The 19,041-nt window shown below is 30.9% G+C and overlaps 3 protein-coding genes across 3 annotated transcripts; 1 reads left to right on the forward strand and 2 right to left on the reverse strand.

The window, feature by feature from the left end:
- Nucleotides 1–774: 774 nt before the first annotated feature.
- On the reverse strand, nt 775–9,696 carry LOC132939290 (calphotin-like). The gene is made up of 2 exons (XM_061006377.1): nt 7,508–9,696; nt 775–1,397 (listed from the first exon to the last, which is right to left on the reverse strand). Exons 1-2 carry the CDS (start codon nt 7,526–7,528, stop codon nt 1,056–1,058), a joined length of 363 nt encoding a protein of 120 aa, XP_060862360.1. The 5' UTR covers nt 7,529–9,696; the 3' UTR covers nt 775–1,055.
- Nucleotides 9,697–9,827: 131 nt separating this feature from the next.
- On the forward strand, nt 9,828–10,609 carry LOC132937966 (probable cyclin-dependent serine/threonine-protein kinase DDB_G0292550). Its single transcript, XM_061004605.1, has 2 exons — nt 9,828–10,451; nt 10,493–10,609. The coding sequence occupies exons 1-2, from the start codon at nt 9,828–9,830 to the stop codon at nt 10,607–10,609; spliced, it is 741 nt and encodes a 246-aa protein (XP_060860588.1).
- A 2,309-nt stretch (nt 10,610–12,918) lies between these two features.
- LOC132937969 (uncharacterized) lies at nt 12,919–17,722 on the reverse strand. Its single transcript, XM_061004612.1, has 4 exons — nt 17,607–17,722; nt 16,421–16,647; nt 15,872–16,368; nt 12,919–15,377 (listed from the first exon to the last, which is right to left on the reverse strand). Exons 1-4 carry the CDS (start codon nt 17,720–17,722, stop codon nt 13,563–13,565), a joined length of 2,655 nt encoding a protein of 884 aa, XP_060860595.1. The 3' UTR covers nt 12,919–13,562.
- Between the last annotated feature and the right edge of the window lie 1,319 nt (nt 17,723–19,041).

A 19,041-nucleotide genomic window follows, 5' to 3' on the forward strand; every position in this document is an offset into this window, starting at 1 on the left:
CAATTTAAACTTTGAAGTATATATCTGAATTAAATACCTAGCCTTATAAGCACTTGAAAGTTCAGATAAGACTATTTTCTATTGGCATCATGATGGACTATTAATTTAACTATTTGTGCAGTTCAGCGAAAATGTAAATTATTTTTTTTTATTGATCTTGAGCCCGGCAGCTGAGGCCATTAGCTATTTTTTAGTTTTTACTGTAGGATATTAAGTCGATAGGGGGAGGAACACGTATGTGTTTAGTTTGGCAGAATTTTTGATTGGGCACCTGTAGGTGTCTGCCATGCCCGGGTGTGGGATGGCGACAATTGTTCTCCGGACACCGTGAGTTGTCCGAAGAAAAACGCCGCCCATGGCCTAGGAATCGAACTCGGGTCGACTGCGTCGCAGCCGACCCCTTAGTCCGCTCGGCCACTCCGTCCCCTGTAAATTATTATGATAGTTTAAAAGCATAAATTATGTGTTCAATATTAATTGTTGTTGAATCAAAAAAAATTTTAGAGTACGGAAGACGACAAAAACATTGGTTACTTATACCTAACCGATGAAAAAAATTCTTGAAACATCGGTAAGTCTTACATAGTACCTAAGATTAATATTATTTAAATATAAGCCACGTGTATAACTGCCTCGTACGTGTCTATATACTTGCACCCTAATTTGCATTGGTTCATAACCGATCAAACTAATTCAAATAAACAGAGGAATATAAAAAAGGTGTAATATATTACAGAGGACAAACAAACAAATATTTATTTCATAGTATGTATATATTATAGGTATATTATATTATAATATTGATACATTATATTTTTGCATGTATATACACGCACGATACACATTATGTTCGTGTCGTCGTGACATTTACGGTTTTTTATGTTTACAAATTATATAATATTATATCGTCTGTACGATATTTGTATAAAAAATACGATCTAAATATTATAAAAATGAAAAGAATCAGTGGCGTTAGCAGTTGTTGTTGCGGTCGTCTCTCGTCCGTTGTCGCGTGGAGACTGCTGTGCGGTGGTCATCTTAGTTCGGAACGTCCTTTATAGGTAAGCTGGAGCGGCGTACGGGTAGTAACCGTAAGGAGAGGCCCCGTATGGCGACGCGGCGTAAGGAGAGGCCACGTAAGGAGCCGCGGCGACGTAAGGTGCGGCCGCGTAAGGCGAAGCGACGTATGGTGCCGCGGCGTATGGAGCGGCGGCCACGTACGGAGCGGCCGGTACGACCGGGGTGACTACGCTGTGGGCCACGCTGTGTGACGTGAACGAGCTAGCGTATGGCGTAGCAACGGCCACTGGAGCGATGGCGGCGGCGGGCACGAGTTCAGTTGGTTTGGCAGAAGCGGTCATCATGGCGGACGCGAAAACTGCAACGGCGGCTAATGTCTGCGCCAAACACAAAGTACAAAAATCATAAGTGTTCATTTGTGTTCTAAGAGAACGTGTAAATATGTATAATAACGTGGTTTGTAAATTCAATAATATTATTTATTATGACATTGTCGTCCGATTCACCGTGGTTTGTTTAAGGGATTCGGTATAGGCAACTTTTACGCCAATCGCGTAAGAAAAACTAGGAAATCGAAGAATGTAGAACCGCCGAACAACAGAACAATATTATTATTTATTAAGGCAGAAATGTTTGTCATTTAAACACATGATATGATGTGTGTGCCTATTAGCAGTTATCTGCTGTACGTTGACCTGTATGGTCGTTTGCGTTTTACGTCGGTCTCTTATCGTAGTTACCGTTTTATATCCATTTTTCCCGTGTATTTGGCAATTACGTCTATAATATAAAAATAAAATGTTGTTATGTGGAATTTGCAATGAAGAAATATTTGAAAATGACGATATTAAGTGTACAAAATGTAAAGTGTTTTTACATTTTGGATGTGCTGGTCAAAGGGAAGCAAATTTTAGAAAAATGAGCCAAAAAGCTATAGAAAATTGGTCATGTCTAAAATGTAAAAATATCATTGCAGGAAATGAATTATCTATTGCTACTACTTCGCCTATAAAGAATGATTGTTTTACTGGCTCGAATAAATTACTTCAGGATTTAACTGACTCAGTTAAATTCATGAGTGACAAATTTGATGATTTCAGTAACCAAATACAAGATTTGGTAACAGCGGTTAAAGATTTAAAAGAGGAAAACAAAAAAATAAAAGAACAAAATCTGAAATTAGGAAACGAATTACATATAATGAATAAACGAATCAACATATTAGAACAAGAACAACTTGGGAAACACGTTGAAATAATTGGTGTACCCATTCAAGAACATGAAAACTGTGGAAAAATAGTAGAATCTATTACATCAGCACTGGGCGTTCAATTAACTACAGTAAATGCATATCGTGTAAGATCCAAAACTGTGAACAATAAGTCTGGGAAAATAGTGGCGGAAATGAAGACAAAAGAAGATAAAGCAACTTTAATCGATTTAGTAAAAAAGAAAAGACTGTCTGCGAAAAATGTAAATGACAAATGGGATAATAATGGTATTTATATCAATAATTATCTAACTCAATCGAACAGAAATCTTTTTTATAAAACTCGAATGTTAGCCAAAGAACACAGTTACAAGTTTGTATGGTTTAAAAACAATAAACTATTTATAAAAAAATCAGAAAACTCCAATACAATCTATATAGATGATGAAAGTATCCTAGATAAAATTAAAAGTTAATTGTTTAAAATAATCTAGAGTTAAAAATATAAAATAAAAAAATAATTTTTTGTTACATTATGGACAGTATCAGCACAATAAATAGTTTTTTTGAGTACAAAACAAATTATTTTGAATCATTTTCAGAGTTTAAAATTAAATATAATATTGTACAAGAATCTTTTATAAATATTTTGAGTTGTAATATTAGAAGTATAAATGCAAATGTAGATGAATTATTACTTTTACTTGAAAATGAAAAAAATATTTTTAAACCAGATATTATAGTATTAACTGAAACCTGGCATGATACAAATTCTTGTAATATATTTTTACCAGATTATGACATGTTTTTTTCAAAAAAAAAAAGAAACCAAAATGATGGTGTAATAATTTTATATAAAAATAATTTATGTTTAGATTGTATTGAGTTTGATAAAACAGAGGCAAACATTGTAAAAATAACTTTAAATATTGTAAATAGTATTGTAATTTTTTTCTGTATCTATAGATCACCGGCTATGGATAGCTATGACTTTTTGACCACTTTTAAAAATATATTATTAAATGAAAAAAATGTAAATAGTACGTCTACAGTAGTTCTGGGTGATATGAATATAAATATAGTGGGAACACATTCAGTAGATAATGATTACTTGGATATGTTATCTATGTGTGGTTTCAAATCTTATATTAATGTATACACAAGGACTCCTTTAAACTCTAGGCATTCATGTTTAGATCATATTTTCGTAAAAAATAACAAGTTAGTAGGAAATATTGAAGCTGGTGTAATTCAAACAACTATTACTGATCATTACTCTACGATATTAGCAATTCCAATAGTAAAACAAAATAACTCTAAATCCCAATATAATATTAAATCAATAAATTTTGATAAAATAGTTAACAATTTGAAAACTGAACTATGGATAGATCTATACAATAGCAAGAATGTAAATAAATGTTGTGATATTTTTTATAACAAATTAAACAATAGTATATCCCTGGCAACGGAAGTTAAAAATATAAGTGCTAAGTACAAAAGAATAAAACAATGGATGACTGCAGGGCTACTGTGTTCAGCACGAAATAAACAGAAAATCGCAATGAAAGTTAAAAAACATCCAAATAATACAAACTTACTAAAGTATTATATCAATTATAAAAATAATTTTACAAACATTTTAAGACTCACTAAAATAAATTTTTTTAAAACAAAATTTAAAAATGTTGCATCAAGTCCAAAATTGACATGGAAATTAATTAAGGAAATTACAAACACTGAAGTTAACTCATTGAACGAAATAAAATCTATATTAATAGATAACAAAGTCGTAAACGCCGTAGATAATCCACACGCTGTTTCAAATTTTTTTAATAGCTTTTTTACTGAAATAGGGAAAAATACATTAGAGAATAACACAAATTTTAAAGATAACGAACTTAAAGATAATAAAAGTGATCACTCATTTGATGATATTTTTAGTACAAAAATTACAGAATCAGAAGTCTCAAATATAATTAAGAATTTAAAAGATGAAACAGCTGCTGGAATTGATACAGTAACGGTAAAACTAATTAAGTACATTGAATCAATTATTATAGGACCACTAACTTATTTATATAACTTAAGTATTGAAAAATGTGTTTTTCCTGATAATTTCAAAATTGCAGTAGTAACTCCTTTATACAAAGGTGGTGATCATAAATACGTAAATAATTATAGGCCGATATCAATGTTAAATAACTTTTCAAAAATTCTTGAAAAAATAATCAAAAATCGACTCATTAATTACTTAGAAAAATATAAACTACTGTCTAAAAATCAATATGGTTTTAGACCTGGCTTAGGGACAGTTAATGCACTTTATAACGCCACGAGTCACGTATATAATGCCCTTGATCATGGTAAAAAAACTTTAGCTGTTTTCTTAGACCTAGCAAAGGCATTTGACATGGTTAATCACGAAGAACTAATAAAGACTCTACCTAGTTTTGGCATAAAAACAACTAGTTTACATTGGTTTAGAAATTATCTAAAAGATAGGCAACAAATAGTTAAAATAAACAAAACATTGGGTCAAAAAAGGAAAATCATATGTGGAGTCCCACAAGGTAGTGTTCTTGGTCCTTTATTTTTTATTTTATATATTAACTGTATATGTAATATAAATATAGATGGTAAAGTTGTAACTTATGCGGATGACACTTGTCTACTCTTCACAGATAGCTCGTGGCATTCTGTACAACTTAAAGCAATATCTGAGCTCAAAAAAGTAGTAAATCTTTTTAACTCAAAGAAATTATCTTTGAATATAAAAAAAACCTACTTTATGGCTTTCAGTATTTACAATTCGGTTATTCCTTTTCAGGAACTAACAGTACATTGTTGTAAAAATATCGCTGAATGTAATGATGATATGTGTAAAAAAATTTCAAAGGTCCAGTCTACCAGATATCTAGGTATAACATTTGACAGTAATTTAAAGTGGAATTTACATATAAATAATATAGTAATGAGGCTACGTTCTTCACTCCACAAATTTTATAAACTAAAAAATATCCTGCCTGTAAATATATTACGCAATATATATTTAGCTCTATATCAATCAGTGTTCCAATATGGATGTTTAGTATGGGGTGGACTGTCCGAAATTTATTTAAAGCCATTACAACTTCAACAAAACAAAATAATAAGAATCTGTTTAGATAAAAAAACTATGGTAGGCTCTACAAATCAAAATTATAAAGAGTTTAAGGTTTTGCCTATTAGATCGGTTTACAAAAAAATTGTAATATTTTGGTTAGATACTAACAGAAAAACATGGTTCAATACAGAGTTATACAAAAATAAAAGACAACACAGGGCATTAGATGCATTAGTAAATTATGTTAAAACAACGTGTGGTCAAAAATTCATTGACTACCTTGGGCCTACTACATACAATTCATTGGATTATGATTTAAAACAGAAATTACAATACTATACAAACAAAATTAAAAAAAAAAAATTAATTAATGAATGGTTATTGTGCAACTTACCTTAAATCAAGTTCTTTTATATTTTAAGTTATGTAAAAAATTTTAATCTATATTTGTTTTAGACGGGTATGTTTGAATATAATGTTATTTTATAGTTTTGTTTTTATAATGTACAATTTCTAGAAAATGTATATTGATATTTGTTTATTTAGTTTTATATGTATTTAAAATCTTAATTTAATTTAGTATAATTTCTTTTATTAATAATTATATTACATAATTTAATAACTCTCTATCTCCAACACAAGCTTTGCTTAAAGGAGATAGATAATCGAAAATGTTATCTTTAAAAATAATTTATGTATTTCTTTCTTTTCGATAAAATAAAAAAAAAAAAAAAAAAATTATACCGTGTAACGATCGAGTGGATTGCTACTATTTTGTAACGGTCACAATTCAAAAAATTATTTATACTCGACTACTCGAGTGTGTCACACCTCACAAGGAACAAAAGATGAGCTCTGCACACCCGCACATATACATCATATTTCTAACGTCATCAAATTGTATTATTATTTTCTCAAAAACGGCATAATTTAACGCTCATGAAATTTAAAATGTTGTTCCTATAAATTGATTATTTAGTTTCCAGATACAAGTATTGATGTATGTGTTTGAAAAGCACCACTCATCGTAAATGAATTTTTTCCTTTGATAATATAAGAAGCGAATTAAATTCACAAAATGTGTAAAAACTGTAATGAATCAACAGGCTTCCTAACCGATGTTTATTATTAATTGCTTAGTAAAAATGAATTGTGATGTGTAAGTTATTTAACCAACCACCATTGGATTTAGTATTAAATTCTAAATGTCATACACGCAAACATGTCTTAAAAAGTAATTACTTCACAAAACAAGTTTGATCATCAAATCAATAGTGTTTTAGTATCTGAATATTATAGCAGTGGCGTACGCAGGATTTTTCAATGGGGGAACTTGAAAGTTAGTTACAATTTGATTTTTATTTTGTCCAGTTTAATAATTTCAGACGTTTATTTGAGGTATTTTAAAATGTTTGTAACTTCTCAACTTTTCTGGTAGAAGAAATGCGCTGATCATAAACTTTGATGTCCGATGTATGTTTTTGGAAGCAAATTAGATATAGTTGGTTAAGAGGTCAAAATTGAAAATGCTCAGTGCTTTTTAAAATAATTGGAGAAAAAAATGAAAATTTATTAAAATTGTTTGGTAACCGCTTGGTTATAATATCGTCCTCACTTGGATTGTATTTGATTAATTAAAAAAATGTTTTTTCTATAAATGTCAATAAAAATTATTTATCCGGTCAAAAAGCTTAAAAATGTAATTCGTAAGTTTTTAATATAGCTAAAAAATTAACAATACATAGGCATCATGGTTATTTTTTATAAGCAAATTTAAATTCAAATTTCGTCAAAACCACAGTTAATTAATTGTAGTTCAAAACTTATAAAATATTAAATTTGTATAAGCTAAGACTAGAAAATTTAATACAAGGTCTTTCATACAAGTAGTTCATACTTTTACTGAAAAATTACAGATAATTTTAGGAAAATTGGTATGCAAATACAATGTTTTTTTCAAAAATGAATTCATTGTGGTAAGACGTATATGCAATTTACGTCTTGTTTACTATAGCTGACAGTTGAAACTTCATAAATATTTTTTTTAAAAGTAATAATAATACGGGCAATGGGGGGGGGGGGCTTCAGCCCGTTAGCCCCCCCCCCTGTGGACGCCACTGTGTTATAGGATTATAAATAAATAATTGCAACTGTTAAATACTTGTACTTACAATTTTCATGATGGCGTTCATTTTTGGTTTTTATTTGGTTTGGTAGGTTGATGTGATATTACACTGGCGCAGTCGAACAAAGGAGGTTCAAGGAGTTAAAGACGAGGCGAGCAGTCGAAGCGGCGGATTTAAATTTCCAAAGGCGAGTCCAGCAGTCAAGGCGGCTACATTCAACTTCGGATATCCAGTACCGACGCAGCGACTACACCACGTCAGCAGCTCCACGGAGGTAACAGTTAAGGTCTGATCAACCAAGGTGACTCCGGAATCAACGAACAATTCAAGACGGGCCAGCAGACAATCAAGGAAAATGAACACAGCAGTGGCGACAGCGTTGTTGTGAGTATATTAATTAAGTGAAGATAGATGATTAAATTAAAATTGTATAGCTTGAAGTGCACGTCTCACGTTGATTCATATATGTCAGCGTTTATTTTATACTTAGTGGTTGTGTAAAATATTAGGGAAAAATATTCGAATAAAAATAAATAAAGAAAAAAAAATACAGGAAACAAGCTTGGGAAGAACTATATACGTATTTTATGATAGACAGCTGTAGACTGATCTAGGATTTTTATGGTAAATAGACGGCAAGAACCGATCTAAGATTTTTTTTTGTGATAGGCAGCAGGGACTGACCTAAGTATTTTATGGTATTTTGTGATAGACAGCGGGGACTGATCTAATAAATTAAAGTAGACGGCGATAGGCTGATCTAGGAAATAAAATTGATGCACGCGCGTAGCATTTTTGAATTATATAATATGAGAATAATTGATTAAAGTGAAATGTTGAATTTTGAATTGAAATAAAAGAAAATAGATTTTGAAATAAAAGGCAGTAGATGACCTTGTTAAAGTAATTGACGTCAAATTTTGAAAAGTTTTAGAAAAAAAGGAATTAATTATAGGGGCCCTAGGATAAAAAATAGTATAACGTTACTAAGAATAAGTTAATAGAATAATTATTAAAAAAAAATAAATTGTTAGTGTTTATAGAAGATTAAATGGTAAAGCGCGTAAATTAGGAAATTAAATCATTTAGGAAAAAATTAGTAATAAGAAAAATAAGGGATAGGAAGTCGAATATTATTGGAGGGATTTACGGAGTAGCTAACCGGGGATTTTTTTTTGTTATAATATTCGAGCGTAGTACGAGCGCGTACGCATAAAAACATCGCGGAACAGTGCGAGGGAAACGGGTGAGGGGATACCGTATCGAAATTTAACACGCGTAACATAGGCGGTCGAACGTTTTACGTGTTATTAGATAGGTACTCATCCATATCCAACGTACGACGCGCGTTTACGTAATTTCTTTTTATTATTTGTGCATGATAGTTATTTTATAAGTAATAATTTTTACGTATTATTAATTTTGGTGACGGTAGATACGTATTATTAGTTTATAAATCAATAATAGTATATACATGTAGAGTAAATACTGTTGGTAATTACTCACGCGGATAGGATAATAATAAATTTAGTAGATATAATTTATTAAAAATTATATATATGTAATGTTTAGATAAATATATGTCAGAATCCGATAGTTCAGATATTGACACTAGTTCTGCGGACAGTTCAATAAAAGTTGAAAAATATAAATCTAGGAAAGAGTTAAAAGAGGCAATTTTAAAAGACGCTGTAAAGAAAGAATTTTTAGAACAAACTAGGAAACACATAGTTAAAACTGAAAAAACTATTAAGGAAAAGTTAATAAGAACACATAGTTTAACAGAACAGATAGGTACCGCGCCACGAAAACGAACCGTAGGTCGTTTAGGTACTAGGTCAGACTCAAGCGTAATTCACGTGCAGTTAGAGTCAGTGGTTAAGAAAAAAATGAGTAAAATGGATTTAGATAAAGCAATTGCTATGATACCTATTTACACGGGCAAAAAGGACGTAGCCGAATTTATAAATATTTGTGAAATCGCGATTAAGGAGACAACGGAAGCAGATACACCGATATTGTTAAAAATAATTACTTCTAAGTTAACAGGAAATGCGTTAGAAGTAACAAAATATCGAAATTTAGAAACATGGGGAGCAATAAGAACAATATTAGAGGGGGCATTCGAACAAAAAGTATCGGAGAGGGCCCTATCAATAGCTTTAAACACGGCACGTACGGGAGAAAGTGTGGCAAAATTCGCTAGTAGAATCGAAGAGTTATATCATTGATTATAAATACTATTAGTATTATTACTATTAGTATTTATAATCAATGGTTATATTATAAACTCTGCGCGGCAAGTACGATAGGTCTAGCTCAGGCCGAGGCAGATATAGTGAAAAAACAAACAAAGAAACAGGCAATGATCATATTTATGACAGGGTTACCTCATCACCTATATACAGTACTGAAAAGTCGAAATCCCAGTACATTGGAACAATGTTTCAAAACGGCGATCGATGAGATGCTCAAATATGAGTCAAAAGTAGAAATGGACAAATTGCAGAGACAAATTGGTAATGGAAAACAGGCAGACGTCAATAACGAGGAAAAACGACAAAATGGTGGTAATGCAAATAACGCAGTTAATCGCGGAGGAAACAGTAATTCAAATCAAAGCAATAGAAATAATAATTTCAACGGGTATAACAACAGATATGTTAATCACAACAACCGCAATAATTATGGGAATAACAATCAGAGCGGATATGGCTCACACATGGTTAATCGCGGCGGTTATCGAGGCGGAAACGGCTATGGACGGAATTTCAATACCAATAATGTACAACAAAATAATATTAACCGAGGCACCGGATGCTACACTTGTGGCAGATCTAATCACATAGCACGAGATTGCTGGAGCAATCGACCTAATGCGCAACAAAATACGTATAACAATAATCGTGTAAACGACACGCGCAATGCGAACAACAACAATAATGTTCGTAGGGACAATAACAATACTCAGGCCGTACTTTGCAGTCAAGTAAGATAGGTCATGAAATTTCAAACTGTTATACAAAACAGAAAAACGAAAGAAGCACGTCGGGAAACGCCAACGGACCATCACCAGTGGGAGTCAGATTGGTCCAAGAAATAGTTCAAGACCCACACACAGGATTTTCCACATCACAGCAAAATTAATAGACAACCACATTACTTTAAAATCACCCAGTTTTAATAAGAATCAAATTAAATTATTAATCGATACTGGGGCGGATCTAAATATTATTAAAATGAATGCATTAAAAGGAAACACTGAAATTAACGAAAACGAAAAAATTTATTTGAAAGGCATCAATGAAAAAATAGTTTCTACAATAGGAAAAACAGAAATAGAATTAATAATTAATAATGAAGCATTCGAAACACAATTTTATGTTGTAAACAATATTTTTCCGATTCTGGCAGACGGAATTATTGGTAATAAATTTCTAATAGATAATCATGCAGTAATAGACGTCGCTAATAACACGCTAACAATAAATAATAATAAAACCGGAAGCGATAGTGATATCTGTTTTACATTAAAACCGCGCTCAGAAACAATAGTACAAATCGATATACCCGATAAAGAAATGAATAATAAAAATATTTTAATTAATAAACAAGAATTAATACCGGGCGTATATTGCGCGAATATTTACAATACAGTCAAAAACAACAAAATTACTATAAGCATATTAAATATATCTGAAATGACGCAGGAAATAAATGTAGGTCAAGCGCGTAATATTTCATACGACACGGATGTTTTGACAGATAGCGTATACGGTGTATAAACACAATTGATACTGAACGCTCGCGTCGGGTCAGGGCGTTGATACGTACTGATCATCTTCAAGTTCACGAATATAATTCGATAGTAAAAATATGTGAACATTACGCGGACATTTTCTATTTAGAAGGGGATAATCTTACGTGTACTACGGCAGCAGAACACGTAATAAAAGTTCCTTCGTTTACCGTTTTCACAACAACCGGAGATAGAAAAACAAATAGGTCAAATGATGAAAGATGAAATCATAGAAAGATCAATGAGTCCGTTAGGTTAGGTTAGGTTTAACGCACCATTAATATTAGTCAAAAAGAAGGAGGACGCCTCGGGGAAACAAAAATTCAGAATAGTTATAATTTTAGGGCACTTAATGAAGTAACTTTAAATGAATTTCACCCATTACCAAATATAACGGAAATATTAGACCAATTAGGACAATGTCAACTGTTCAGTTTGATAGATTTGAAATCAGGATATTTCCAGGTACCTTTGGCTAAAGAATCAAAAGAACTTACGGCATTTTCAACGGGACAAGGGCATTATCAATTTAAACGATTAGTTATGGGTCTAAGTTCAGCTCCGGCGACATTTCAAAAAATGATGACAAACGTGTTATCAGGGTTAATAGGAATGAAGTGTTTAGTATACCTGGATGACATAATAGTGTATGCTAAAAATTTACAAGACCACAATGAAAAATTAATAGACGTATTCGAGAGATTACGTATACACAATCTAAAAATAGAACCAGACAAATGTAGTTTTTTACAACGGGAATGTTTATTTTTAGGTCATGTAATTAGTTACGAAGGAATCAAACCGGACCAAGCGCAAGTTAAATCTGTAAAAGATTTTCCGGTTCCTAAAAATGTTAAACAAATAAAAAGTTTTTTAGGACTTAGTGGGTATTATAGAAAATTCATAGAAAACTATAGTGCTATTGCTAATCCAATAGTGAAATTATTAAGAAAAGACGTAAAGTTTAATTGGGACGAAGACTGTCAAAAAGCTTTCGATAAATTAAAAGAAATATTGTGTTCAGAACCAATTCTACAATATCCAGATTTTACAAAACAATTTATACTAACAACAGACGCTAGCGGTAGGGCGCTAGGTGCAATATTATCTCAAGGTAAAATAGGATCGGATTTACCAATAGCTTACAGTTCTAGAACTTTAAATAGGGCGGAATGTAATTATTCGGCAACGGAACTGGAATGTTTGGCGATTATATTCGGCGTAAAAACATTTCGACCGTATTTATATGGTAGGAAATTTACAATTCTTACGGACCATAGGCCTTTGTCATGGCTATTTAATTTAAAAGACCCATTATCCCGATTGGCAAGGTGGAGACTACAATTGGAGGAATACGAATATGAGATAGTATACAAAATGGACAAGTTAAACCCCAATGTCGACGCGTTATCGCGTGTGTATAATATTACGGAAATTAAGGACGAAAGTTATGATAATTTTATGCAAAAATTCGAAACAACAGTAATATCTAATAAAGACGTTAAGGAAGTACACGGCGAACTAATAAATAGTCCGTCGGAGTACCACATAGTATCTTAATTGAAAAAAAAAAAAAAATTAAATGAATGAAAAAAAAAATTTCAAGTTAGGATTAAATTTTTATAAAATAATATACAAATACTTAAGGGTCTTCGACAGTAAAACTAAAACGTAACAACGCTCACTAGATGTCGTAAAACCTCTCACGCAATGCTTTATACCACGCCCACTTCGGTCGCTTACCGACGCGTGAGCGAGTGATTGAAACCGTCTCCGGGAGCGGCGCATCATTCTCTCAATACTACTCGTATTGACTACACAATTCAAGCGCGACGCAACGTTCGATTTATTTAATAATTTACGGTACGCTTCGCATACGCTTTGGTAATTTTATTTTTACAGACGCATAACCTATTATACTTTTATTGACCTATTATTATATACGCTTGTATTCCAATATTATTACTATGCAAATCAATAGGTATTTTGGGGATATAATAATTTAAATGTTCCACCTCTCACGGTCAGTCGTCAGTGAATAGCATTTAGTAGAAACCTAGTACAACCGGCAATACGAATGTCCCTTAGTCATTAATTATATTAATTTATGTTTGTAATGTATATGTGTATATATAAGTAAGACAATAAATCATAAACGAATATATAAATAATATTTTTATTTTATTTTAACGTATAGACGATTTCATAATATGTTAAGGTACATTGTAAAAAAAAACTTAATATTTGTATATACTTAAACTATATACTTTAACAAAACTCAATATTACTTAAAACAAAATATTAAAGAAGCTTTAAACGTTTATTTTTTTTTTCTTCTTGTGCTCTAATTATGTACTCTGGATTCCGTATTGGCATACTACGTGAGTGCCTCGGGTCGACCAATTCCGGCAAAAAGCAATTGAAAAAAAAATTTTGAAGTTTCGGCAACATGATAGTAGTCCAAAAATGAATGTCCCTTTTAATTATTTCATACTTCATTCCTTTTTTTGTCCACACGGCGAGAATACAATAATCCCTTTGACAAACATTTAACTGTCCCTGTACTTGGTAATACCACTTATGATTTTTTTTAATTTCATAAGTGGTCCCATTATTAGTTTTTTTCCAACAGCTAATTTTTTTTTTTTCAATTCCTTCTTCGGGAGTCAGATCTGCAGCTGATTGAGGACATTTTATTTCGACCAAGCCATCTTCATCAATTAATCCATCTGGAGTTGCTCCAATGAAATAATTAAACTCATCAATGAACAATCCACACTCTCTTATTTTTATACTTAGTAAATTTTCTAAACAAATTTTAGCTTCATTTTCATGATTTCTTCCATACTCCATTGCTATTGTATCAACATCACTAGTATAAATTAAATTTTTTATTAGATTTTCACAACCCGTGTCTGGACGACGGTTAATTATGCTTCCAAAGTTTGAAGCAGTAAGTAATTTACGCCTAATGTCCAACCAATTCTGACAAGAACTTTGGTTAACAGTTTGTCTTTCTATTACCTCTCTTTGTGCAGCAATTTTTTTCATGGACTCAATGACTTCCAATTTTTCTATATTATATTCATTTTCATTCATATCTGGTTTCATTGAATTTTCTCCATATGAAGCATTTGAGTCATTCACACCAAATAATTTTTTTTTAAACCTTTTATTTTTCGTCAAGCGATTATTTTGACGAAATTGATTATCTCGTCGTGTTATTTCCATTTTCACTGATGGCAATTTTTTAAAGGGACTATTTTTTAAAATTGTCTTGTGCAAAGAATAAAAAGGTCTTTTAGAATTTTTAGTAACTGTAGCAATCGCACAACGTCCAGCGTATGACCCTTTTAGAGCAAAATTCACTCTTTTCCCTCCTATAAGTTTTGCAATAATGGCATTAAAAGATTCAACTATATTGCTGTCAACATTCAGTATCAAGCTTGAAGTATGTCTAGCAAGATACCTAATAGGTTGCATTACGCTATCTATAAACACTCTATCTGTACTAAAAATTTTTTCCATGTAATTAATATCGTTTGAATTATTATCGTCGGTTATGTCACAAAAATATTTTGAGCAACTACTATGATCACCGAAAACATGATTGACAACATTTAAAATATCATTTCTGAGTCCTATAACTGAATTTTCTTTTTTTCTATATTCAATAGCTTTCACTATACCTTTTCGCATTCGTAGAATATTACGTGATAACAATTTTCTATGAGCTAATTGACCTGCTTGTTTTTTCGTAGTTATATCTCTAAGTTTGTTACAAAAATTACGAAGAAGGTGGTTACGGCATTCAACTTTTTGTACAGTTAAATTTTTATAAGGCCTTGCTTCTAAAATTTTTTTGTATACGCTTGAGTCTCCATCGGCTATCAATTTTTGATACCTTATACCATACATAGGTTCACTTTGTTTAAAACCTTCAACTATTACAGCTGCTTCCATACCCGACGATCCATTTTTATCCGACCAATTTTTAGTGCAACAATGTTCTTTAACTTCTTTTGAACCAAGACCAGAACGAATACAGATTGAACAGTATTTATTTTTTACTCCCAAAAATAAAACTTTTTTCGTTCTATACCCAATTATTGCAGCCTAAATATACAAAAATAAAAACAATTTTAAATATTTAATAAGAACATAATATAATCTATTATTTAATTATAATATGTACAATATTGTAAACAGTATCTAGAAAAATTACAAGGTTTCTCATGAGTAGTTCATATTATAACCAAAAACTCTAAAAAAATGTATCAACACAAGTTCTTATAGGTATAGATATTTTAAGTTCAAATTTCGACAAAATTAGTTATTTAAATGAAGAATAACGATTTTATTTATTTTGCTGTAACTAAAAAATATTATTTATGGGTATATTTGAAACATTAAAAACATATTATGTTATTACATTTTATATATAAAATGGGTATATACCTACACACAATTTTCAAATGCAATGTTTTTGGCAAAAATTAATTCAACCTACTGTAATATACTTAGGTATACTAAAAATAGTAAAATATATTACTTTTGTATAGCATATCATAAATTTATTAAATTAAAATAAGAATATAATATCAACTTACAGCGCCTGATAATGAATTGTAAGTTGACCTGTAAGACCGTTTGCACCAGGATCCATCTGCAACTACTGAAATAAGGGGAGTTCCGTCAGTATCTATGTCTCCGGCACTTACGGCTAGTTGAGCTTCTTCTTTTGCAGCTGCCTCCATTTCTTTAAGAGCACATTCATTAAATGATTTGCAAACTATATCATGTGACTTATTGTACACAAACTGACTTAAGGGAGGTATTTCCAAAGAAGCGGTCATAGTTTGAAGCTGACTAAATCCTCCACCCACATTCATTATACCAGCTACTGCAGCAATATTTATATCCGTCATATTCGCTTCTGAACTTTCCGAGTCAATTGTATATGTTTTCAGACAAAAATTGCATTTAAATGCAAAAGATGATTTTAAACCAATTTTTTTTTCATTGACACAAACCATGTCCTTAAATGAGCAACCGTATGGGTCGTGATTATCTTTTTCTTTAATTTGTTGACATATATAAGCTAAATCTAAAATTCGTCGTCCAACTATAGTGTTCATGATTCTTGATAGGTGAAATACTTGTTTCTAGCTTGTGCGTATCAACATCAGAATTTACGTCATATTCCATAGACGTAGCTAATGGTTGGGCTAGGTTAACATCATCTTGAGATAATGAAAAAGAGACTTTTGCAGCTTGGGAAATAGCAGGTGTACAATTTTCAGTTAGAGCAGGATTTGGAACTACATCAACAGGTACAGGTGAGACTGAAATTTGTGTATTTGAAGAAGTTTGATCACTGTGCTCTCTGGATAAATTAAAAGTATATACGTATATATAAAACTAAACCACAATTAATTATATATCTTGTTAATCATTAAAATGTTCGTAATATTTACACCATACTAAAAATGTAGAAGTTAATTTAAAAAAAAAACCGGGAACTCGCTCTGCTGTATAGTAGGGTTGTAGTGGACTTCGGTCATAGATTAAGTCACTATAATAATATGGTTAAGTCTATGATACATTTTATTTAAATTGTAATATATTTTATTTTGATACAAGTAATTTATTTTTCAATTAGGGTGGGTTGGCGGTTGCATACAGCAGGTTTAACCAAATTTTTTCAAAAACCTATAGCCTATATAATGAGTAAATAAAAGGCCAAATCAAACATTTGGCGAAGGTTTCCTTTTTATATGACTACTAATTAAAAATAAATTAAAAAATAGACCTATTTATAAAACTACTATTTTTAATAATAACAAAAATATAAAACCGTTTGATAGTGAATCGTTAATAATTCATGTGTAAAAAAAAGGGCAAAAAAATCCAAATTTTGAAATGGTTATTATTTGTTATACCTATAGTATAATAATATTCAATATGACGTCTATTTTAGATTCTGAGTGGAGCGATGAATGTATTGATTTTAACAATTATGTATGTTTTATTTTTTTTTATTTGTGTCTGTGTACACGATAAGTAGTCGAAATAATGCTTCGATTTTCTACTTCAGTATCTTGTTCGATGGGAAAGTGAATCTAGTTGGTGCATTGGGGAGGTCAAATAAATACGTAATTTTAAACAAAAACAAAAAAAAAAAATTTAAACAAAAACTGAATTTTTCACGCAAAATCGGTTTTTGACAAAATCCGATTTTGGTTTTTAGTGTAACTTTAAAACACATGACCATGACATTTTCACTGGTTGTTTATATTAGCATTTACTATACACCATAAAAAAATATAATAATAAAATATGTACCTTGTCCATCGACTTTTAAACAAGCTTTGTGAACCTATTATCTTAGATTTCTTCTTTTTTGATGGAAACCCTCTCTTTTTTTTGCATATTCTCGTATTGGAATTACTCGAATTCATTTCAATGTTCACGTTTGAAGCTCAAGACGGAAATGATTTTCATAATAATAATCAATTAGTAGGCTGTATTGTGTATACAAAAGCAATGGATAAAAATAGCCAGGCGGGCGGGCGGCAGCTGTCGTGTTATCGCTCGTGCCGCGAGTCGCGTCCGTCGACGCATTTCCAGGAATAAGGAGTGGGGGATTTAATAATCTTGGTCGCCGTTGGAATTGTTGAGCAGCACAGGTTGTGCAACAAATTATTTTATATCTATCATTATATCAATAAACATGTTCTAGTATTTCCATATTTACGGCTTCCGAGGCAGGTTTAGAGAAATAACATACCTATACAAAATTAAAGCCAAGATCTTAATCTAAGTTCACACCAGATACATTTTGAAATAATCTAATATTAAGCTTTTTATAGCTGTTTTAAATTCTTAAAATATCAGTTCCTTAATAGCTTGTATTTAATTAAAAAATATTTATTATTAAAAATGATCTGGTGTAAACACAGAAGACTAGGTAACGAGTTCAGAACAGTTTTCAAAATTGAAATCGAATAGATTGAACCGTGTTTATTTTTGGAAATTCAAAGACCATTTTAGCGCTTGAAAAATCTAGTGACGAAGACCCTTAAAGGAACATATTAGCATATATTGGCGTAATTAACATGGTGATGGAATAAGAAATGTATTAATCTAACTTATTTAAAATATAATTAACATGGTAATGGAAAAATAAAATATAGTACACACCACTATTTTATCATATATATATATATTGCACGAAGAAAAAATATATATTGTAATAGATTTTAAGAATTCATATTATATTAAAAGATTATTACACATATTATATTAACACTAAGATAAGATTATTGATGTAAGCAAAAACACAAAAAAGAATATATTGATTCACATAAGATACTAACCTAGATAATAAGCAAAATATATACTGTAATATTGTGGATTATAATCTGTATTTTGTCAATAATAATTAATATGGTGGAATGAACCATATAATTATAATGATGTATTTAATGTAAAACATAACATGTAAACATGTAATAATTGAATGTAATGTAATAATTGATATATGTAAAATTTGTAATCATAGGAAAGTGCTTGAACTAATGGAGGAAGTTTGAGTTAATTTTTCTCATTTTAGACGATAAAAATCAACTTTTAAAGGGGGAGATGTAGTAAGCAAGTTACTACTTAACAATAAAACAGATTCCACAGGTACATAATTATACTATACTGTAATAAATTTAGCTATACTGTAATTCGGCATAAATCGGATATTAGAAACAGAAATAGGATTTCCTACTGT

The sequence above is a fragment of the Metopolophium dirhodum genome, chromosome 2 (genome assembly GCF_019925205.1).
Source record: "Metopolophium dirhodum isolate CAU chromosome 2, ASM1992520v1, whole genome shotgun sequence".
In the NCBI taxonomy this organism is placed as follows: Eukaryota; Metazoa; Arthropoda; class Insecta; order Hemiptera; family Aphididae; genus Metopolophium; species Metopolophium dirhodum.